Genomic DNA, 24,570 nt, shown 5'->3' on the forward strand with positions numbered 1-24,570 from the left:
AAGTGACAGTTGAAGGGGGATTAGTTAAGGTGGCTTTCCTTGAGAAGTTGGATTTTGAAACATTTTGAAAGAAGGACAGTTGTATACTGGCATAAAAGAAAGGAAAGGCAAGTGGTAGGATTGAGAGGGGCATGTGGGAGGCAGGAGGAGAATGCATTTATTGAACATGGGTGCCACCATGCAGGTCAGCTTTCTTCTCTTGGAGAGTACTTTGGGCATGATCAGTGAGAAAAGTAATTTGTGCCACAGGGTGGGAGGGGGATGATTCAGGGGTGTTTTAAGAAATAGGTAAGGCCTAGAGCAAATTACCTTGTACTTTGTCAAGCCAACATTATTGTACGGATGGTATGTAGTTTGTACGACCCCTCATTAGGTTAAAATGAGTGTTAAGGACAACTTCAAAAGCGAAAATTTTATCAAATAAAAATACTTGACCACAGGCGGCAACTGGAAGTAGGAAAGGGCCACTCAGCTTTGGTTTTGTGATGCTGGTGGACAAGCTGTTAAACACATGTATGTAGAAAAGTTTTCTAGTCTTTCTTAGCATTGGTAGGGAGCCTTTTCCTTTGCCCCTGCCTGCTGCCATCCTGAGTCCTGCAGATATGTGTTACCTCCTCAGAAATTCAGGATGCAGTGTGAGTGCCCAGATTTGCCCTGCCCTGGCAGTGTTTCTGGTGGTTAAAGTTAAAGACCTCAAAGTCCAGAGAGAAGTTTCTGGGTTTCATTTGAAAAGGAAGCAAGGATCTTCCATGATGAGAGTGGACGTCCAAAGTCCTGGGTGGGACAACTGGATATAAACAGAGGAACTGGGTCTATTATATGTAGACCAACCAAAGTTCTACCCAAGAGCTGATGTTTAGGCTTGGGTTCATCCTCTCTGAAGGTTAAAGTTTACAACGTAAGGGGGTTAACCCAACGTTTAAGGACAATCACATATGGTAATGTTATGTATAGCGAAATTGGCCACCAGTCTACCTGCACTATCAGTGTTAAGAAACAGAATTGTAATTTTCACTGTAAAACTTATTGTCATCATTGCCCTTGTGCGTATTGTACAAGTCATCATCATCATCACCATCATCATTATTATTACTTGCATATTACAGGTCTCTTTCATTGACATGAAGATGCAGACCTTTTAAAGGGACAGGTCTTTTACTTTAATGATTCAAAATCCTTTGGGATCTATTTTCCCTTCACTAGGTATTAACTTGTGATCAACAATGTGCCCATTATAGCATTTAAAAACACTGAATAATAGGCACTGCTGTTTGTACCAAAGGCCTATTAAATTTTAATTTAGAAATAAACTGTTAACCTTCTTATATATAAATAAAATACCTTCACTGAAGAGAAAAAGTAAATCTTTTTGAGGTTCCTTGGTGAATACCTTGTATATCTTGAAAACAGAGATAGGGAGAACTTGCAAATGAGAGTACTAGAGGGGGACTCAGAGAGAAGTAACCATTCATTCATTTAATAAATATTTATTGTGGATCTGTTATATGCTAGACGTGGTGCTAGGTGCTGGGTATACAGCAGTAAATAAGAAGGAATTATGATATTTCTGTAGACCTTGGTTTTTCTACTCTCTGAAATAAGTGTATTCATTTTTGATGCTTCTATATCACTTTGAGATGATATAATGCTCACTGACTTTTAAAAATAATGCTAATTCAATTCAGATTCCACTCACAGTTTGAGAACCTGCTGAGGGCTCGGGTGACAGTTTTACATGTGATTATGCCATTTGATTTAATAAGAACAGCACCTTTTATAGGCTCAGCCTCTCAGAACCTCCTGTGGGAAGGAGGGCAGGAAGTCATCATTTGTCAAGGAAAAAATGAGGCTCAGAGAGGTCCTGTGAGTTGTCTAAAGTACCACAACTGGTTAATGGACAGATTGCGGCCAGAACTTATTACCCATCATGATGAAAATATTCCCAGCTATCTTTTTTCTATCCTAGGCTGATATATTTGTATTAGACACTCTTTGGGACAGTTTTCAGAATGTGTGGGATAGTCTCTGATGTATGTCGGGGTCTCTGTTTTTGTCTTTCCTCACAATTTGTCCTACTTCCTTCTGTAGCTACTTTTTGTATTTAGGAAGGGCCTTGGCTAGTTGCTTGAGGCTGTTTTCATCTAAACTCTTTTCTTAGACATTGCATATCCTCCCCCCCCCTTTTTTTTTAAGTAATAACATTCAATGATCATAATAGAAATGATTACTTCAAACATTCACAATTACCTGAAAACAAACAAGTTTTTAATCTGGAAATTTCAACAGAAAGCATCTTTGCCAATCTGTTTAGCGACTTTATATAAAGAAAAGGAACTGGAGAGGGATATATAAATGTGTATTTATAGGAGGCAAGTCAGATACAATGTTTGTAAAACTTAGGTCCTCATTTCATATGTGTTTTGTGCTTTTCTACCACCAACCTTCACGCACCTTTCCCACTTAGAATACACTCTTTCTTATCTTCCTTCCAATCCTAATTGTCTTTCAGCTCAAATCCCACCTACTCGGTACAAACCTTTCTTGATTGCTCCAAACAGAAGGCAGTTAGACTGACATTACCTTTTTGATGTCTCTTTTATTGTTCTATGTGGTTGTCACTTATGTTTTTACTTGTGACTCATTTTTCTAGTCTGTCTCCCCAACTAGATTGTGAACTCCCTAAGGGCAAGCCTCCACTTCCTTTGTGTTTTTGTGGCCTCTCTGGCACCGACCAAAATGGCTTATACATAATAGATGCTCAACAAATACTAGTTCTTTATTTTAGAATTTCCCAGAAGTGAGTAAGTAAGCTCAGCAGATCTGGATATTCTAGAAGTTCAAAGAGTCCATCAACCAACTGGCTATCATGTGACTATCATTGTGTTAGACATCACAAAGAGGTAAAAAATACAATGTCCAGTGCATTTTCTTTTTTTTTTAATCACTATAAATTTATTTATTTATTTTTTCAATATATGAAATTTATTGTCAAATTGGTTTCCATACAACACCCAGTGCTCATCCCAAAAGGTGCCCTCCTCAATACCCATCACCCACCCTCCCCTCCCTCCCACCCCCCATCAACCTTCAGTTTGTTCTCGGTTTTTAAGAGTCTCTTATGCTTTGGCTCTCTCCCACTCTAACCTCTTTTTTTTTTCCTTCCCCTCCCCCACGGGTTTCTGTTAAGTTTCTCAGGATCCACATAAGAGTGAAAACATATGGTATCTGTCTTTCTCTGTATGGCTTATTTCACTTAGCTTCACACTCTCCAGTTCCATCCACGTTGCTACAAAGGGCCATATTTCATTCTTTCTCATTGCCATGTAGTACTCCATTGTGTACATAAACCACACTTTCTTTATCCATTCGTCAGTTGATGGACATTTGGGCTCTTTCCATAATTTGGCTATTGTTGAGTGTGCTGCTATAAACATTGGGGTACAAGTGCCCCTATGCATCAGTACTCCTGTATCCCTTGGGTAAATTCCTAGCAGTGCTATTGCTGGGTCATAGGGTAGGTCTATTTTTAATTTTTTGAGGAAACTCCACACTGTTTTCCAGAGCGGCTGGTCCAGTGCATTTTCTAGAGGATTTACAAATCTCATGAGGGCAATATTTATGCCTAGGAACGAGTAAGAATAAAAAACGATTGTGGTGCATGTGTATCAGATGAAATCGGGTGATGGATGTGAAATGAGCTTCCTCATGACAGGGAACAGGTCTTGTTTATATCTCATCTCTGTTCTCTCAGCTGCTAGCATGGGGCCAGAGTAAGCTGTTGGAAAGTACTTATTTAATGAACGCATCAGTCTGTCTTTAATCTGAGGCCTTTGGTAGGTGTTTCATGCCCCTCCTGGAACCCAGTGGATACCACCCATCAAAGGAGGCTTGGCTCCAGGACCCGTCGGGGGAATAGTTGCTGCTCTTTGTTTAAGGCTTGGATCCCTCCGTGGTGATATGGGACAGGGCCTTTCCTCTCAGTGGGAAGGCCAGACCTCCATCATGGCTACCTTGTAGCTCTGTGTATTCTGCGTGGAGTCTCTGAAAGCCTGGAATTGGCTCATTCCTAGGGTGCTGGAATCTTGGACATGAATCTACCGGCGGGAGTGGTTTTATACTACGCTCCTACCACCTCCATTTCCCAGGGACTGGCCTTTTTTACTATTTTTTTAAAAACTGAAGTGTAGTTGGTATACAATACTATATTAGTTTCAGGTGTACAAGATAGTGATTTGACTTTTATACACATGACTCAGTGCTCACGGTGATAAGCCTAGTTACCGTCTGTCACCAGACAAAGTTATTATAACATTACTGACGCGTTCCCTAATCTGTACTTTACATCCCTGTGATTCATTTACTGACCCTTTTCCTTTTATTTCCAGTGACCCTGTGTTCTGGCTGATGTTCCCAATATTTAAACCCTGTATTCCAAAACTTTTCTTCCATACAGCTAGCTTAGAACCTCACCCTCATCTCCTTAAGGCTAAACAGGATTTTCCACACTCTTATTTGGAGTTGATTTACAGTTGTGGGGCCATCCTTGGTGCACCATTGTCATCTTATCTCTCTTTTTTTGGCTTCCAGTCCCCTTTGCTTTTACCATGGTGAGTTATGGGGGCCCAGATGGAACCAGAGAGCAAGAATCTGAGATAGATGCTGCCATCCCAGTTTTCTGCCTGCCTCATCTATTGCAGGACGTGTATATATAAGGTCATGTATGTGAAAGTGTAAGCTATTACATCCTATACAGATTTGTAGTTATCATTATTCATATATTTTTTCTGATTACACATATAATAATTTTTACTTTTTAAAAGAGAGAGAGAGAAAATCCCAAGCAGGCTCCACATTGCCAGCACAGAGCCTGACATGGGGCCTGATCTCAAGAACTGTGAGACCATGACCTGAGCTGAAATTAAGAGTTGGACTCTTAATAGACTGAGCCACCCAGGCACTCCAATAATGCCTACTTTTGAAAATGCAAATGCAGAAAGCACAAAGAGCAAAACAGAAATCACTCTGTATTAGTTTTCTATGGCTGCTGTAACGAGTTGCTATAAACTTAGTCACTTAATGGGTCGGAAGTCACAAGTCTCACTGGGCTAAAATCAGTGTCAGCAGCACTTTATTCCTCCCGGGGGTACTGGGGGGGGCATCTGTTTCCTTGCTTTTTCTGTCTTCTAGAGGCTGTCTGCATTCCCTGGCTCACTGTCGCTTCCCGTTTTCAAAGCCAGCAGAACCCTTGTGATTATATGGGCTACCTGCATAATCCAGGCTTATCTTGCCTTCTGAAGATCCTTAAATTAATCGAATAGCTGTGTTGCTGCATATGGGAACACTCACAGACTTCAAGGCTTAGGACACATTTGGGGGCCGTTACTCTGCCTGCCACACCCTCAATCCTCCAATCCAGAAATGATGACTTGAAACTTCTTAGTGTATTTTTTTAGGTTCTTTTTGCTCTGCATATATATGGTTTTTTTTCTTTTTATAAAATGGTTAGCATGTTACATATGTTGTTTTGTAATCTGCATTTTACCCTTCCAACTATTCTATGAAGTTTTATTTTACTATTTTCATACCATTCAATTCTATTGCTCTGTCATAATTTGCCTAACAAATTCTCCATTATTGGAATTTAGGTTATTTGAAAATTTTTACTATCCTTAATAATGTTCTGATTGACATATGCATACATAAACCTTTATGATTATCTCCTTGTGATATTTCTAAAAAGTAGATTACTCTTCTTAATATTAATTTTGAATATAAAAATAAGTACTATGAAAATATTGAAATACATAATTTTTGCATGGGAAGGTTTCTCAGAAGTCAGATAAGCTAACTTACTTCATAGCTGAGAAAACCAAGGATAAGAGAAAGAAAGCTATAAGCTCAAAGTAAAATACTAATTAAAAAAAAAAGAGCTATATTCAACTATTTGAAACTTGAGGATGACAAAGAACATTACAAATAAAACACAAATGACAACATTCGGTGTCCAAGTACAGGAGAGGCAGGAATGGGCACAGATGTGGTAGGTGAAGAAGACAGCAGGGTTGGTTGGTTGGGAGGCTGGTACACTGAACAAATAAATTGATTGAGCAAATAAGTACATATATTGAGGATAAAGAGACTCTGGTTTCTCACTGTTGGAGAAGGTATTTATATTTAAGTATGGAAAAGGGGAAGTCTAGAAAGAATCCTGAAGTGTTAGATTAGCAGGAACACATGGTTTTAAAATATATACACTGATGGGGCGCCTGGGTGGCTCAGTTGGTTAAGTGTCCGACTTTGGCTCAGATCATGATCTCACAGTTTGTGGGTTTGAGCCCCATATCAGGCTCTGTGCTGACAGCTCAGAGCCTGGAGCCTGCTTCGGATTCTGTGTCTCCCTCTCTCTTTGCCCCTCCCCTGCTCAAACTCTGTCTCTCTCTCTCTCAAAAATAAGTGAACATTAAAATAAATGAACATTAATATTTTTTAAATAAAATATATACAATGATAGATATAGGAATAGTTATAGATGCATTCGTGTGTGTGTGTGTGTTACATATATAATACATATACTTCCAAGCTCTGTCCACTGAGAGAGACCAGAAGCATGGGACACTGCAGTAGCAATGAAAGCATGAAGAGCCCAGATCTTAATACTGTCTTCCACTAAAAGGACCCAAGGCTCTTGGGTTGATCCTAGGTCTGGAACAGGGAAATGTAAGAGGAACCTAGAATATCCCTTTGTGCTAGAAAGTTAGACAGTGCTCAAAGAATGATGGGCATATGTCAAAAGGACACAAGAGGCACTCTGAAGTTCTGCCAGGAGTGAAATCTGGGACAATTTGAGCATCAAAATGAGGAAAACATCAAAATGCAATTGACTGAAGAAAACAGAAACTCACAAATTCCAACTAGTATGTATATATATATATGTGTATATATATATGTGTATATATATGTATGTATATATATATATATGAATGAAAGATGCAGAAGGAAAAACTACTGTAGTAGATTGCCAACTAATAAATATAGAAAGCATGACAGAAATAGAAAATTACCACTATCGCCATGATTGTGGGCTCAGGAGAAAGTTAGCAATGGTTTTTGAGTTTCGTGGGTGGAAATTTGATGATGTATAAAATATTGCTGAACTCTTGGAACACGTTTCTATAAAATATCACTAATCAATGACAAAGGAAAAAATAATGATTTTATGGTGGAAAACAAGGCTGGAAAAAAAGAAGGGAAAGCCACAAATGACAATAAATATGAGAACATATTTATAACCTATAACAACCAAGAGGTAAGAATTGCTTATGTACAAAGAGCTTCTACAAATCAATGATCATATTATAGTCCAATTTAAGTGGGTAAAAGATACGATAAGGCAAGTAAGACAAAATATATAAAGAGCCAACAAACATGAAAAAATGTGCATCATCACTAAAAATCCAAGAAATGCTGAGGGACGAGGTAACATTTTTTCCCCCTGTTAGACTGGCAAAAATGAGGCATTGATAATATGTCAGTCTCTTCATTGGTACCACACAGCATGCCCACAGGAGAGAGATTAAGATGCTTTCTGGAATGATGTTACTTGCAAAACGACTAGAGAGTATGTCAGTGATTTTGCCCCAAAATATTTTTATTTATATATATTATGTATAAAAGTTTTATAAACTTATTTATAAAATTATATTTATTTCTGTGTTTATATTATGTATACTTTTATCATATATGTGTACTTATATTTCATTATATATTGGTGTATATTATATTATTCTATTATATTACATACTGATCCACATACATAAGCGCGCGCAGAGCTAATATACTTCCCTTGCCAATGTAGAAACAGCCTTTGGTGTACTCACTGAGCACTTCCTCCAGTGCTGTTCTGTTGAAAATCATAACACAAATGACCATATACTCAAGTATTAACAGGAAGAGACAATGAGGGGTCATAATGTGATCAAATCACAGAATCATCGGTTAATATTTACTTGTCCATCAACTGATGCCTGAATTCATTCTCTAAAAACCTTGGCCACACATCTAGTGTCCTGCTGGAATTCCTCTGTTGTTCGTTCATTCTTTCAACACATACTGACTCAACACTTCCTTTGGGCCAGGGCAGAAACAGTGCTGAGAATTGAGTGGGGAGCAAAAACAGACATCATATATCTCTCCTCAAGGAGCTTACAGTCTACAGAGGGAGACAGCTGTAATCAGATAATTATATAAATAAGTTTAAAACTGTCACTAAGGCAAAGTGATGGGAAGGAGAGGTACTTGGTGATGTGAGAACTCAAAACCGTGGAATTTGACTTTGTCAGGGAGGTCAGGGAAGGCTTCCCTAAGAAAGTGTGGCTTCAGCTGAAATATTACGCATGGGAGGGGGATTAACAAGGTGAAAAAGAAGAGGTAAGAGCATTTCAGGCAGAGGGGCAGCACATGTAAAGGCCCTGTGGCAGGAGGTAGTATGATGAATAAGGGGGACTGAGAGAGGCCAGTGTGGTTAGAAGAGAGAAAAAAGGGAGTTAGGCGAGAAAAGGCTGGCAGGACACATGGGACCAGCCAAGTGAAGGGTGGGACCATAATCCCCAAAGCCTAGAAGGATAGTAAGCCCAGGGACAGGACCAGCTCTGTGTTTGAAGATCCCTTTCACTGTCATGCAATTTTCCCCATACCAAACTTGAATGAGTAGAAATCACAAGTCAACAGTCCCCATAGTTCCATCCTCCTACTGCCCCGAGGGATCACAGATTTAGTCCTTCTTTCTCATGACAAATATTTGGGGAGGGAAGTGTCCCCTGCTTCCCTGCCATCCCGCTCTTTCACCAGAGGGCATTGCTTCTGTCCTCCAGCCGCCCCAGGTAGGTTCATAGATGCCCTTCAGTTTGTCCTTTTCTCTCTCAATGTGCGAGCCTGAGAAAGGAAAGCGAAACCGATGGAGGGCCCAGGAAGGCAAATGGAAAATGATTATTGAGCAAGCTGAAAGCTGCCCAAAACATAAACTTTCACTTTGAAACCATCATCTGACTGAAACAGAGAATCATAAAACCGAGAACAATGCCTATAAAACAACTAAAGTACGTTTACAATGTTGAATGGCCAGAGGATATCAAGAGAGGGAGGGCAGAGGCCATGTCACCCTGCAGACAGAGGTCTGGTCACCCAGCACTCACAGAGGAGGAAGTAAACATTTTTCAAAATGAGTCTTGTGAAGTAGTAGTGGAAATAAACATTGTAATTGGGGGAGGGTGAGAAGAAAGCAAAAAAGGCTAAAGTTATTAGACTGTTCTACATCAGAGCCACACCCGTGCATATGAAGAATGTTACAGATGAAACATTGAATGTATAAAACCATGTCATAGAATAATAATAACACTATACAGTGTGTCATAGTCTATAGAAAGCTTAAAAACATGCAAAATGAAACAGTAATTTATGGGTTCCTCCATGTGCTGTCAGAGCGTTAAGATACAGAAAGTCCTCAGAGCCCCAAATGTAAGCCTCTGGGAGGACAAGGGGCCATGTCAGGAGGGTTGGCAAGGAATGCCAGGACTGGAGATGGGACTGGTACCACTTTATTTCTTAAGCTGAGTGGGGGCAGTGGGGGGGAGTGATGTTCATCATGTTATCATTAAGACCTTTGTATATTGATGACATATGGCCCAGTACATTTTTTTAGAAGAAAAAATTGACAACCTGAGTTGCTGGTGAACTACTGATAAGGAGAGGAATAGAAACAAGGACTCTGAACTCCTTTCTAGGTATTGACGTTCTATTTAAGCACAAGTCTTAGACAAGTTCAGTCCCTGGATGGCATAAGATAGACTCATGATAAGACACTATTGGGCAGAATTGAGGCCCCATCGACAGAGCTAGGGGGGATGAGATGCAGTCATTGAGACTCCAGCTGTACCTGAACAAGAAGACCTTAGGCACAGGCCCCATAAATGCTGAATTTACAGGGTCAGCTCACGCAAGGGGCACTGAATCTGAGAAACTCCCCAATATTCCCTGTTGCTGTTGCTTAGGCACAGATGGTATGGAGTGTTTACGTATTTTAGTATTTCACGTGGCATCAACTTACCTGCTGTTCCATGGTGCTTGCATCGATAAATGTCACCAGGTCTATAGAAAAGTAACCAACCACATCTCTCATTTTACAAGCATTTCCAATTTTGAGGCACAAAGAACTGAGAACTTGGGGGTCCACCGAGGTCTGAGGCATGGTGGTACCAGAATTGATGAAGGGGCCTTCTGCATGAATCTGGTCCCCCGTTGACAACACTCTGATTTCTCCATTGGGCTCTATCAGCATGTCGACTGTCAGGTTGGTGACACTTTCTGCAGGTGGATACGCTTCCACCACGCCTCCTGGTGGGAAAAACATGGAGTAGGTGAAAAGACGTTCTCATGTGGATTGTGTCCACTTAGCACAGGAGGAAAAAGCCCAGGCTTTGGCAGATGGACTAGGGCTCAGATCCTGCATCTGCCATGTCTTGTGAACTTTGGGCAAGAAGTTTCAATTCTCTGAACTTTCTTTTCCTCATCTACAAAATGGACTTAATATAACCTACCTCACCAGATTGTTGTGAATCTTAGAGATACTGTATCTATAGTATTTAGCCCAGTCCTTGGCATATACTAGGACTCAATGAATGTTAATTTTCATTCACCATAAAGACACCATAAGATCATCAAGGCTTTGCCTATTGGTAACCTAACAACTATAGGCAAATACCTCAGGGGGAATTAACTGCCCATAGTCTGCAGTTTATACCTTGATGACAAGTGCTTTCTCTGTTTCAGCGTCGCTGCTTTTTGAAGTTTTGATGCATTAGGATTTTTATCAGGAATGAGAGAACGCTGACTATTATGTCAAAGGATTCCTATGCAAAGCCAATTATAAAGCATTTTTTAAAAACAACATTATTTTTGAGAGAATGAGAAAGAGACAGAGCATGAGCAGGGGACAGGCAGAGAGAGATGGAGACACAGAATCCGAAGCAAGCTGTCAGCACAGAGCCCGATGCAGGGCTTGAACTCATGAACCATGAGATCATGACCTGAGCCGAAGTTGGACACTTAATCGACTGAGCCACCCAGGTGCCCCAAGTATTTTTTTTTTTAAAGATAGAGTCAGGAGATGCTGCCTTTCTTGAGGAAGGATCCTTACTAATAATGACAGCTTTATAATTTATCATGCTTTACCTTTTGCTCTGAATAACAGAAACCACAGAGAGAAACCTGATGCTCAGCCACAGCAACAATATGAGCCCTGGCTAAGTTTGTGAGTTAGTTTAGCGGCATCCACAAAACTTACATGGCCCTGATATTTTGTTTTTAGGCCTAACATAAGTCTTACATACATACATACATACATATATCTTTCACAGAAAAAAATTAGTATTATTTATAAAGAATAAGATAGCATAATTTAAAATTTTTTAAATGTTTATTTTTGAGAGAGAGAAAGAGAGTGAGAGAGTGTGAGTGGGGAAGGGACATAGAGAGAGGGAGACACAGAATCTGAAGCAGGCTCCAGGTTCTGAGCTGTCAGCACAGAGCCCAATGCGGGGCTCAAACCCACTAGCTGTGAGGTCATGACCTGAGCTGAAGGAAGTCAGACGCTTAACCAACTGAGCCACCCAGCCATCCCCTCCCCCCTTTTTTAAGATAGCATAATTTAAAAGTAAAAACAACTAAGCGTTCTCTAGACAGGGCAGCCTCTGGATCCCAACAGTATTAAGATAAACTTGGTGCGTATTTCACAAGTTTGCTAGGAGGTGACCTCTGCCCGCAGGCTTTGAACAGCATATGTGGTTAAATCCCAAGATTTTAGCATTTCTCAAATGCAGACGTCTGTTACTTTATATAAAAGGCACTTTCCTTAAATGTCTGTAAGTTTGTTTGGAGCTGGCCCTAAAGAAAGCTGAGTTTTGGAAGGAAAACATTTATCTATTTAGTTAGTATGAGATGTGCTTTTCTCTAAATGGGACCTACTAGTGTGTGCTGTGCCTAAATACGAGTTGTTGGGGGAATTAGCAAGGTAAGTGCAACAAAAGAACAACAAAATCCACAAAAACAAACAAAAACACTGACGGAGTCTCTCTGATTGAGTTAACTTTGTGGCTTTATCTGTCACCTATATTTTGAAAGCAAGTGCTTCAGTGGAAACACATTATCCTTTATACTTACAAGATTACTTTAGTTTTTTTACTCCAAAGAAGCTCATTTGTACCTTCTTCTCAGCATTATGACCAGAGTCTTTTCATTGTTAACTGTTTTCCTTTCAAAGCAATTAATGCCTCTTTTTTTTTTTTTTATAATATGGAACGCTTCACGAATTTGCGTGTCATCCTTGCGCAGGGGCCATGCTAATCTTCTCTGTATCGTTCCAATTTTAGTATATGTGCTGCTGAAGCGAGCACTTAATTCCTCTTTTTAAAAAATATATTGCCTTTGATGATAATCCTGTGACAATGTAGACGTTGAATCTGTGGCACATTTTGTGACCAGAAGCACACTTGAGAGAGCAGAAATGAAATGAAACAGGCAATAATGGAAGGTGGTAAGAGATGTGGCCTTAGAATCAAGAAGCCTGGGGGGTGCGGGGGACGGCCCACTTTGGTCAGTAAACATTTATGCAGGCCTGCTGTATGCACTGGGTTCAGAGCCAGTTAGAGATTTGGAAACACATGGCATACTAGAACTGGATTTTTGAGACGTGCTAAAATTGTAGGCTCTACCTGTGTTTCCCACTCACCACATATTTGCTGTGTGACTTCCTAGCTTTGAGGCTGTTTCTCATCTATAAAATTAGCTTAATAAAGTTTGTTCTGCTTCCCATAAATGGGCACTGTGTTTACAACATTGCTGGAAGAAAGGATGGAGATGAATAGGAAGTTGAGGACAGCCTGAGCTTGTGGTTATACAGCTCAGGTAAGGCAGTGGCTGGGAAAACCCTTTCTAATCTACAAAGCTCCCATGAAAAGAGATAGATCAGAGGAGGGTTTGCAGGCTGACCTTGGAAGATTTGGAAACTTCCTAAGTCCTATCCTGGATGGACCTGGAGATCCTCATGGTCCTCCCCTCCTAACTTAAAAAGAACCCCTTATTCTTGTCTATTTTTGTTGTAGGGACCTTGTTCTTTCCCATTTATGCATATGGGGTTAACTCTTTCCTTTTTACTCTTCTTTCGGTGGGTGCATGTGGAAATTGGTAGAATCACAGAAGTTTAGATCTGAGAGGACACTGGAGAGCGTGTGTCATCTCCCCTCTCCCCGCACCCGTGAAGAACCCCCTTTTCAGCATGCTTGTCAGACGGCTGACCATCCGACCCCTTGCTTAAATAATTCATGAACAGAGTGCTCACTACTCCCTCCCAGTCCACACTGCCTGCCCAATGTATTCCAACAGGCCACACGTCTATCTTTTCTGGTGCTCTCTCATTCACTGAGCTAGAATGTGTTCCTTGATAAATGTACCCGCTGGATCCCGCCAAGACACCTGGAAGGAAGAACACAGTGGTAGCCGCTTTCTGGCTCTGCCATGTATTCACAGAGTGATTTAGAGCAAGTTACTTATTAATCTTTTGTACCTCAGTTTCCCCTTCTAGAAAACAAGGGTGATAATGTACCCACCTCGTAGGATTGTTAGGGGGATTTAATATGCATATGACTAGAATAGCATCTGGCACATAATAAGCACTCTCTGGCCCTCGTTATCTTATTTCTGCTGTGCAATATCACCGTTGTGCTGGTGCTGCTGCTATCCGACCTCACATTATTATATTATTATATATTAATGTTAATATAAAAAGTTTTGTTATCACCTGACAGTAGAGATTAGAGTGTTAAATATATCTTCTGTGGCCTGTTATCCTAGCCTTCTTGCATCACTCATGTGGGTAGGCAGGTAAGAATGTCTGCCTTACACTGTAATCTGTTAAGAGTGGGGGGCATTACATGGGCGTGTGGCCACTCCCATAGGGACCTCTGCAACTGCGGACAAGCATCATTCAGTCCATTCATCCCCCTATCCACAGACTTCCTGGTGTCCTTAGAGAATAAGGATGAATTAGGAGGAGGAGGAAAGGACACTGGAAGATACTTATTTAGAAATAGTGCCTTCAGAACTGCAGGGGGGGACCATTTCTTCCCTCCCACAAAAAGGAAGGGGAAACTAACACTTAAAGTCCCATCTTGAGACAGGCTGCACGGTAAAGATGTTCACATCTGTATTCCATTGAACCCTCCAAGCAACCCCATGAGGTAGGTAGGGGAGAAAACTGAGCCTCCGGGGGTTTTAGAACCTCGCTCAAGGTCATGGATGAGATCCATAAGCAGGTCATCCAACTCCAAAGCCCACCTGTCAGGGGAAGTCTGAGGTGCAAAAACAGGGCCGAATCTTGAGCTACGCCTGCCACACTTGGTGTGCTCAGCTCCTATTTATATAAGAGGCTGAGTACACAATAAATATTTAGGCAAAGTTTATAAGAAAAAAAAAAAGTCTGCTTGTAGGAGCACTTAACCTAAACCGGTACAAGAGATGCGAGGTATTTAAATTGGTGCGAGGTTGACCCAAAACTAGAATTCAAGGTTGTGTAGACCAGTCCTCAATAGAAACTTTACAGTCTTATTTACCTTGACTGAGAAATGTTTGGAGGAATTTCCTCCACGTCGGGAACCGTTTCTCATTGACTGGCTGTGCGTGCTGTGCTAAAATGCCCGCCAGCTCCTCGGAGATCTTCACCAAAGCTGGCTCCTGCAGAAACAAATTAAATAGAACCACAAGCAATTTTACTACAGAAATGAAAACTGCTTGTGGAGTGATTAAAAACCAGGACTCCAACAGGCAAAAAAATGTGGTTACTGTTTACCCAGAGTCAGAAAGCCATTTTGAAATTTTTCTCTATTTTTCCAGCCATTTCCGTTTTCGCATTTCAAAGTGATTTGGCCCCTAAATATTGCTGCTAATTCTGCCTGTTGTCTCCAAAGGGTGGCCTTATGTCCAGACATCAGGAAATCCGGCTGCAGACGCACTGTAGGCTGCCCAGCTAGCTGAGTGTCCTTGGCCAATGTGCCACTTCACTATGGGCCTCAGTTTCCCTTTATGTAAATGGGGGGGGGGTTAATGACCTAGTCCCTAGGATCCTTCAGACCCGAATGTTTGTTTTTCTGTTACCCTAATAGGACCGGCCCTGGGAGAAATTATGGAGTTGGCAGGGTCTTTCTTTGGCACCTCTATCTCTTTAAGCTGTGCTCTTTCCCCCTTGTTGGGAGGCCTCCACATCCCACAGCCGTGGGAGCAAAGCCTTAAACTTAGGGCTGATACTGTAGAGGTGGGATTTTAGATGGGAGCAGGTTGTAAGAGTGAGGTGGGGAAGGGTGCTGGGATTCCCCACAAGGTCAAAGCCTCATCTGACTAGACACGAGATGGGCCCCCTACCATCATCAAACAGCCCAAACCACAGAGCCTCCTGTCAAAATGAAAACAGGTGGAAATTCCTTAAAGAATAAGATGCCTGCCTTTTTGATATAAAGAACCTCAGGTTGCCAGGACCATTTTTTTTTTCTGGATAGTCTGGGACTATCTAACAATTTTCAAATAGAGCCCCACCTCTTCAGACTTTATTTCTGGCAGAAGTTGAGCAGGGCACTAGATATAAAGCCATTTGATGGGCATTATTCATATTCAAAATATGGGACACTGACAAGAAAAACTTGGGCTTGCTTTGGGTTGCTGGGGACCTTCTAGATATATGTATGGGTGCTCAGTAGTTTGAAAGAATAAGAAAAGAATCTGCTGTTTTGGTGAGTGGCATCGAGAGGCATCTTAGAAATAACCTGTATACTCGTTTATTTCCAATTTCCCTGACATTAAAAAGTGATTGTCCTGCCCACCACCCCTTTCACCCCCACCAGCTCCTTGGGATATCTGTTTCATTCTGGGTCCAGTGCCCTCTAAAAAATCTATAATAGAAGATAAATATCTAAGAATATACTCTAGACGGGTACAAATAATCTGAATAATTTCTGAAATGTCCAGGAAATCCTGGTGGGAGAGTTCCATTAGTTAGTTTAGTAAGTGCTGGACACACAAAACAAAAATGCCTTGAGAAAGGGAGAGTGCCTGGCCTGTGCTCGTTCAGGATGAATCACTGTGCAGCAGCTGGAGGTCTGTTCAGAAGGGTTGGGGAAGCTGGCTGAGACCTGGAGCCGTTGCCTGGGAGGTGGAAGCAGGGAAATCGTTGTCAAATTGTTGCCTCCCACATCCTGCACAGTGTACACATTTCTTCTGCTCTTTCCTGGACATCACCTCGGGTCTCCAAAGCCCTGCATCTAAATCATAAACAAGCATACACAACGTGCAGTTCCAATAACTTGGCCTTCTGCCTTGCTCCTTGGAACACCATCCTCCAAAACCACCTTTATTTTTTGTTTTATACTTGTTTCATTTAAAAGCATTCTACTGTATCGAAGAAGACCAATTGTCTGTGATTCATGGGGTGCTCCAAAGCTGGGACACTGAAGCAGGGCTGTCGATTCCCACCCTGCTCGGGGTCAAGAAGGGAAGTTTTGCAGGCCAGGCTGTCCCCCGGGACAGTAGAGACTTCTTTCTATGCTGCCATGATTAAAGGGCTTTTCCTGCCCTGCTTCTGAAAAGCATTAAACCATCTACCCAGTGATCTGCTGTGTGGCCATTCACATCAAGTCAGTCTAAAGAGAAATAATTCACCTATTCATTCACTCATGCATATATCAATAAACTACAGGTATGAGGAGTATCAAAATGATGGGGACAGACAGTATAATGGTGCCCATCCGGGACTAGGGGTCGGGGGAATGGGGAGCTGGTGTTGTGTGGCTACAGAGATCCGGTTTTACGTGATGAAAGGAGTTAGGGAGATGGATGGTGGTGATGGCTGCTCAGTGTTGTGGACATGTTTACCACCACTAGACTGTTCACTTAAAAATGGTTAAGACAGGGGCTCCTGGGTGGCTCAGTCAGTTAAGCATCCAACTTTGGCTCAGGTCATCATGATCTCACGGTTCATGAGTCTGAGCCCTGTGTTGGGCTCTGTGCTGACAGCTCCAAGCCTGGAGCCTGCTTTGGATTCTGTGTCTCCCTCTCTCTGCCCCTCCTCCACTTGCACTCTGTTTGTCTCTCTCTCAAAATATAAAATAAACATTAAAAAATTTTGTTTTTAATTAAAAGAACGGTTTAGACAGTAAATTTTATGTTATATGCATTTACCACAAAAAGTAATTGGGGGAAAAATGACAAAGTGTCAGGCCTTCCTGGTAGGTAGCTGAACTGGGGGAAAAGAGTTTGTGTGTTTTAGGGGAGAGGTGGAGATGGAGAGGAGGCGGTGAAGGAACAGGTGGAAGCCTTGCTACCTAAATCTTGAAACTAGATCTCCATCAACTTGAGGATCAAGTTGAAACTCCCCAGACAATGCATGAAGAGGGGCCTCTGTGACTGAGCCTGTGATTCCTCATGTAGCCTCAGGTCTCCCTTCTCCAGGTCCCAGCCTCGCCCCACACTCCCCTGGCTCAGCCTCTTTCCTCAGCCTGCCTTCCCTCACTTCTTCCCCTGGCCGACTCCTCGTCCTGAGTTAGTTCTGGTCACACCTCTTCCTGGAAGCCTTCTCTATCACTAGTTGGGTATCCTTTCTCTGTGCTCTCCAGCTCCATGGGGGCTCCCTCACAGTGTGGCCAGTGGCTTCGAGCTCATTTGCCCCAGTGCTCTGCACAGGGAACCCTAAATGTGGAATGAATCATGGCAGTGGTAAACACGGACCCAGCCCCGAACAGCTGAAGTTACAGAATAGGGGAAAATGTGGAACCTCTCCACAGGCTCCCTCCTTGCTGCCCAGGAACCACCTGGGGGGATGACCACTTAAGAACCACCAATTCTTCCTGGGTGGATTTTATGGGATTCCCTGCCTCTGAGGGGCATTGGGAAGACAAATGAGGTGACATTTACGAAGCGCCACCTCAAATGCAACATGCTATGTGAGGGCCAGTAATTAACTTGTAAGGCTGTGGCCTGTGTGAGGCATCTGGACACCGTGCCAAGCTGCCGCCACTGCCTCTGCTCACACAGCCAGCCATTCTGCCCGTGCAGCAGCATTTCTGCTGTGCACAAAGCCACAGCAAGGGGGTACATTTCCTAGAGGAAAGTCTGCTGCAGGAATCTGGAGGATGAATCGTGTCCCGTCAAGAGAAGTACACAGCTGAAGGCACTGGTGGGGTGATGTTTACTAGGGGACAGTGAGGCACATGGAGGCAGCCGGGGGCCATGATTAGCTCTCTAAGAAAACGGTATGGGTTGGAATAATGGGGTGAGGGTATTAACTATTCCATTCATTTATCTTGAAAGCCTCTGATGGGAAATATGAGGATTATACTAAAAATGGCCTTAGTGCTAACAAAAAGAGAAGTGTCCCCCTCACCCCTACCAACCTGAACCAAATCATACAAAACCACCAAGACTTGTAGCTCCTAGATTCAAGAAAAGCCAGCAAACTGACATTCCATATAAAAACACCCCTGTTACTGGGTGATTTTTAACATGTGACTACAGACAGAAAACAATGGAGGTTGTGGAAATGAATGCTAGTTTGCTTTCTTTGCCCCCTTCTCATCCTCCCAAAGTGTGTGTGTGTGTGTGTGTGTGTGTGTGTGTGTGTGTGTACACATATGCAAAATATCTGTTATAGGCCAGCAACTGGGGGTGGATGTCTTCTCTATCCTACAAAATCCTACAAGCTTCTGAAATGAGTACTTAGAAGGCTTCACCTCAGTAAGTCATATCAAGGTGGTGGACTACCCCAGTCCATTTGAGAGATCCCATGACCCACATGGAGTAGATCATTTAGAGCTAATGACTCTGGGGATGTGGAAAGGAAAGTACGTATCTTGTGGGTGATAAGCAGATGTTAGAAAAATTCACTTTACTCTTTGGAAAAAAAAAGTCAGAATTCCAGATTTTCCTTCCATCGTGAGTGCACTGGGTCTGCCAACACACATTAGCTGTTGGCCTTTGTGGAGCTGATATAGCTCTAGAGCAATTCCCATCCAGGAGAAACTTCAGCCCCATCTTTGCCATTGCACAGGCTTGTCACCCTTTCTCCAGCACCCACATTTACCCTCAGTGTGCATTGATAATCGTCAGGACCTTGGAAGGTTCCAGGATACCTGAGTAGCCTAGGGCACAGGGCCTCAATCTGCCAGACCAGTGCATCCTAGAGAATCTTGTCTATCAAGCATAGGCATTGCCTCTCAGCTCACTCTCTATTTCTATCAAGACAGTGTACATTTGAAGGAAGAGATATTTGACTGAAGGAAATTCATGATCTCTCCAGGGAAGCTGCTGGCATATCCAATTTAATACTGCCCTCAATGACTAAAGCTACTTCAAACTCTAGAGAGTTAACTTTCCCAGGTAAATTGTGTGTGTGTGTGTGTGTGTGTGTGTGTGTGTGTGTGTGTGTGTGTGTGTATTGGTGAGGGTGGGAAAGGAGAAAGAAGGAATACAAATTAGAATGTAGTAAATATCAATCCCACCAAAACTCATTTTATTTTAGAAGCTTCTTTGCTAGACCTGCAGTGGTAAATTAGGTAAAATAACTTCTTGGCTAATCACCTCCAATCTCTCACATCTCACATTGTTTGTGGTGTTCAAAGGAGAAACCAAGGGACCTAGCTAGATTGTTCTTCCTTATAAAGATTTCTGATGTGGAATGGAGGGTGGTATAAGGTCAAAAGGGCAGAGCAATGACCTAAAAAACTAAGCAGGATTGTCAGTGTTGAGAGGGACCATATGGACCATCCTCGTGGTTAAATGCCTCATTCGCAGAAGAGGGGATGGGACTCCTGTGCTCATGTAGGCACTCTCTGGCTGCCTCTGACTCTTGGGTGAGTCCCCTTCACCAGCCCTCCTGCCTCTTTCAGGGGTAAAGTGTGGGGCACTGTGAAAGATGCTCAGGATTTGAATTGGCTAGTGGCAAAGAGATGGAGAGAAGGGTGGGATTCCAAATTTGAGGGTGAATTTAGAAAGGTTGCTTTGCTGGGCTCAGGATGTATTTTATCACTGTAGTCACCGTTTAGGTAAAATAATTGCTCTCGCTTATTGAACGCTCACCATGTGGCAAGCCTGTGCCAGAGATTTTTTTATATTTATTATCTCAAAGCCACTCTCTGAGTAGATATTATCATTCCCAGTTCCTGTCACACAGCCATGAAGTGGCACACTGGGATTCAAATCCAGTTGCTACCAGTACGCTGTAGTTCGATGGGATCTGTTTCTGAAACTGCCATCAGTGGGTATAAATGGTCAATCTGGGTCAGATGAGATCATCCACATGTGCTGCTGAGTCTGTGCTGTCAGATTTATGAAAGAGTGGTCGAGTGGACATCTGTTGTTGGCTGCCCAGCATCTTTGTCCCCCTGTTCAGGGTCACGATGTCCCAAACTTCCTCTTAGGAACTGCCGCGATTGACAGTGACTCACCCTCAACTCCAGTTTTCTTTCCTCCTATTGTCTTGACCAAAGAGAAGCTCCAGGAGCCCCTGGCAGCCATCTTGGAGCGCTGTGGACAGCCAGCCTTAGGGTGGAGCAGACATTATGTGCCAGGAGGAGGGGTGGGGGGTAATGGCATCCTTAGCGGTGTTGCGCTGCTGGATTAAGCCTTGTCCAAAGTCAGACTAATCCTTGGATTTTCAGTTGGCTGAGATAATCAAGCCATTTTGAGTCAGATTTTCTGTTAATTGAAGTTTAAACATTTTAAGCAGACACACGTGGGCGGGCCAAACCACGTACCCACAATCCGTGCTGGAAGCTTTAAGCCAGCAAACGTTCTGATCATCTGTGCGTTGGTTACTCTCATTCTGCAGTCGGTAGTGAAGTTTTCACTCATTTCTCTCCATTAAGATCATTAGGAGCAGTCCCTCTTTAGCGTGCAAAAATATGCTGAGAAGATGAAGAAAAAATGAAAACGTCTCCGGCAAGTCATAAACTACTTCCCACACCTACTTAAAGTTTAAAGACTGCTTTAATACTCCATGTTTAATTGTTAATTGAGAATTTAAAAATCAAAAATGCCAACTTTGCCTTCGATGAGATGGAAAATTATGCTGCTGTAGAAGGTAACATAATGTAAAACAGCCAACATTACCAAGGCACACAAATGTTTTTGGTATGTAAAATTGCTTTGTAAAATATTTGCTCCATCTGCTGAAAGCGGCAAAGACAATTTTCCCTTGATAGCTAATGGCCCATTTCGGCTGTGTGGCAAGTGATTCGCTGCGGTGGCGGCTCTCATTAAACAGAATGGTGAAAATACGGTATATAATTCCATACTTATGTAGCATTATCCACTCGCTGCTTCTTGAGGAGTCTGTCCCTCATTATCTAGGCCTCCACCTTGTACCAACATGCAGGCCTAGCAGTTGATTTGACTTGAGAAGCGTTTTGTCCAACTGAGGCACATATGCTGTGCCTCCATTGCAAACCTCAGCACAACTGCTTCGCCCCCGACCAGAGACACTAGAGAGGTTCGTTCCCTTTCAACTTTGCAGCACTGAAACTGCTGTTTCTTTTCCCCCTCCTCACAGGGGGCCGTGGTTTTCTTTCTGGGCACACCCTGTCGCGTTGCATGCTGGGGGTTTCAATACATAAAGATTAAGCGTTTCTTGAAATTCTTAATTGAACTCCCGCACATACACAAAAGCAGGAAACGTGTCCCCCCCAGGGCCAAAACTGCTGTCACGAAAGCCCCACAAACGCTGCCCTTGGTTGGTTCCTGGTGCACGTGGCAGTCTGTGATCTCTGTCTTCAAAGGAGTTGTTTACACTACACCCCGAATTCCTTCAACATCTGCTAGAGGAACAATTAAAAATAAATAATCCAGGGTGGTTTAAAAAAAGAAGAATATGTTCATGGTTTAGGAATAATATTGAAAAGTAGTTACAGCTGCAAGTGGCAGATTTTTTAAAAATATTTTTAATGTTGGAAAATGGGTTTGAAGGGAATTGTATGAACTATGAATGACATCAAATAAACACAGATGACAGTTTTAAAGATTATGCAGTCTTTTAAGGCAGAAACCAGGCCGTTTAAAAATCAACCGTAAGGTGGAAGTAGCCATAATTATTATTACTGGTAATATATTGGTAATAGGTCTCTTTCTTACCAGTTGGAGAAATATCGTCGGTTGAGAGAAAAGCTCTTTAACTGGCAACTGAAAACAGAAGAAAGCACGTGTGCCTTTTGCACTTTGATTTTTTTCATTCAAGTATAGAGGAGAGGAGTGAATTTGTGGAATGAAATGAGAGACCATCAAGAGAGTTTTTATTTTAATTTTATGCAAAAGGAGTGGGCAAGCATTTACTTCTTTAATCAGAGAGCCCTACCTTCTTTGGTATTTCCACAAGTACAGATGTATATACTTGAGGCCGATAGGAAAGCTTTGCGCAATTTAGTATTGTTTTCTTTCTGTAGACCATGCTGGTGAAAATACCAGGGTAATAAATCAGTGAATTCCAAAAGTGAGGATTTTTGTTGGATTTGGTACAGTGACAGGAGAGTCCGAGTCTTCTCAAGGGCATCCCTCTCTCACCCAGGGGCACTGAGGACAGACGACCAGAAGCAAATGGCGCAGTCGTAGACAGAGAGTAAAACTCATTCTGAATCTGTTCCAAATACCCGTGCCTGCTCTGTGGTTTTCAGCAAAGCAGATATTTCCAAAAGAACTCCAAGGGGGACTTCCTGGATGTGAAAACACTAACCAATTCTCGTTTCTCTCATCTTTTGCTTTATTCCTTCCTTCCACGCTGTTATTGCGAAAAACTGGCAGTTAAATTCAATTGATTCAAAATATTCCGGATCCATATGGCCGCCAACCCTGGAGCTGAGGCGGCGATAGCGCCTCACTGCTGTTCTCAAGCATTTGCCTCTCCCCTAGTCCCCAGATGGTGGGAGTAACATTTAAACCTCCTTTTCTCTGCCTTGTACAATAGACCTTGGCACCATTTCAACTGTTTACTCCGGTAATTAACAGCTCTGATACCACAACAATTACAACTCCTACGCTCTCACCACAATAATGCTATGAATTAGTGAGAGCTAATGGCTGGAAGGTAGAGTGTTTCCAGACTGTGAGATCTGTGCATTTTTAGAATAAAATAAAAGGTACAAACAGCACGCTTGCAGTAGACAATGATTACCTAGTAATTAGTTTACACAAAGCTTCCTATTTAATGGCAAAACGCTGTAATTAACGTGTGACAGAAAATCAAAGGGTACTTTGTAAGCATATGAAAAATTAACACTGCAGGCCCATAGCTTTATGTACTGATTAGAAGCATATTAAATCAATAGGACACACAAACCAACAGCTTGTGTAGCTGGTTATTATAGGTCCTCGGAAGGGGGACCCGGCTTTCATTTACTTGGGGAGGCAATTTTCCTTCTCCTGTCATCTTCCTCAGGCACAGGCAAGCACCTCAAACTCAACCCTGGCAGCTTTGTGAAAATAACCATCGAACTGGAAGAAAACATTCTAAGTCATTCTCAGAGATAAGGAAAAATATGTAAATGATTAAAGCTTTCCAACAATTGTGGTGACGTGCTGCTACACTAATTAGAAAAGACACCAACTGGAACCAGAAAATGAAGCAACTGGGTCTCAATCTCGTGGTCAGAATAAGCTCCACTTTATCAGGTCACTGCCTCTCTCTTCGACATGTGGAAGATTAAAATAACTGGAATTATCTTTTATTTTGAAGTGATGGGAAACCAGGCTGCTGTCAAGGTTTATTCTTTTAAAGGCATTATTCGGTAAATCACTGGGTGGGCGCAATTGGGTCAATATCGCGTATCTTCGACAGCCACAATCCTATATAGCGATAACTGATGCATAGAACAATGTTCTGGAAGGCTACAAGATGCAAAAAAGAACTTCTGAATCACCAGAGGAAGATTTAATTGTGCATTCTTGTTCAACGTTACCTGCAATTTAATTGTAATACAGTTTTATGGTAATATTAATAATAACAGGTAGCATTTCTTGAAGGCTTATTGTGTGCTGAGTACATTGCTAGCCAATTCACAGGGGTATCTTATTTAATTGTCACCCCCTCCCTCCCCCACAAGGCAGGTACTAATATTATCCCTCTTTACAGATGAAGAGGTAGAGACTTGGAGAGCAGAGTGATTTCCCATGGTTCCCCCCTAGTGACCTTGATGTGCCTGGGCTACAGAACCCCCGTGGAGCTAGACCACCTCCTGCTTATCCTGAATGTTCAATTATTCAGACTAGCCTATTCCAACACTCATTCAGCTTAAGAGGGAATTTACCAGGTCAAGCTGGAACAGGAGACTAAAAAACAAAACAAAAAACAAAGACGAAAAAACACAAAATATGTGGTTGCTTATCCAAAAAACAAGGTTTTAAATGCCCACTATGTTTTTAATGCTACATTTGATCTTGAAGTTTGGCTGCCCTAAGCTTTGTGAGAATTTATACGCTTACTAAAATGATCATGTT

General features: G+C 42.1%; 1 protein-coding gene, 1 long non-coding RNA gene and 1 other non-coding gene across 7 annotated transcripts in view; 1 reads left to right on the top strand and 2 right to left on the bottom strand.

Annotated features, from left to right (window-relative positions):
* LOC113601855 (uncharacterized) overlaps positions 1–24,570 on the top strand; it is a 163,841-nt gene that overhangs the window by 61,090 nt on the left and 78,181 nt on the right. The gene's annotated exons all lie outside the window — the stretch shown is intronic.
* IQCH (IQ motif containing H) overlaps positions 1–24,570 on the bottom strand; it is a 210,260-nt gene that overhangs the window by 41,739 nt on the left and 143,951 nt on the right. For all 3 annotated transcript variants that reach the window (XM_053223828.1, XM_027067602.2, XM_027067600.2), the window contains 2 exons: positions 14,661–14,781; positions 10,103–10,389 (listed from right to left, as the gene is read on the bottom strand). In XM_053223828.1, coding sequence (XP_053079803.1) covers positions 10,103–10,389; positions 14,661–14,781 — 408 coding nt within the window. The remainder of the gene's footprint in view (positions 1–10,102; positions 10,390–14,660; positions 14,782–24,570) is intronic.
* LOC113602138 (U6 spliceosomal RNA) lies at positions 12,340–12,446 on the bottom strand. Its single transcript, XR_003423500.1, has one exon. It is a non-coding gene; the product is annotated as a U6 spliceosomal RNA (small nuclear RNA).

Source organism: Acinonyx jubatus, chromosome B3 (assembly GCF_027475565.1).
Source record: "Acinonyx jubatus isolate Ajub_Pintada_27869175 chromosome B3, VMU_Ajub_asm_v1.0, whole genome shotgun sequence".
Lineage (NCBI taxonomy): Eukaryota > Metazoa > Chordata > Mammalia > Carnivora > Felidae > Acinonyx > Acinonyx jubatus.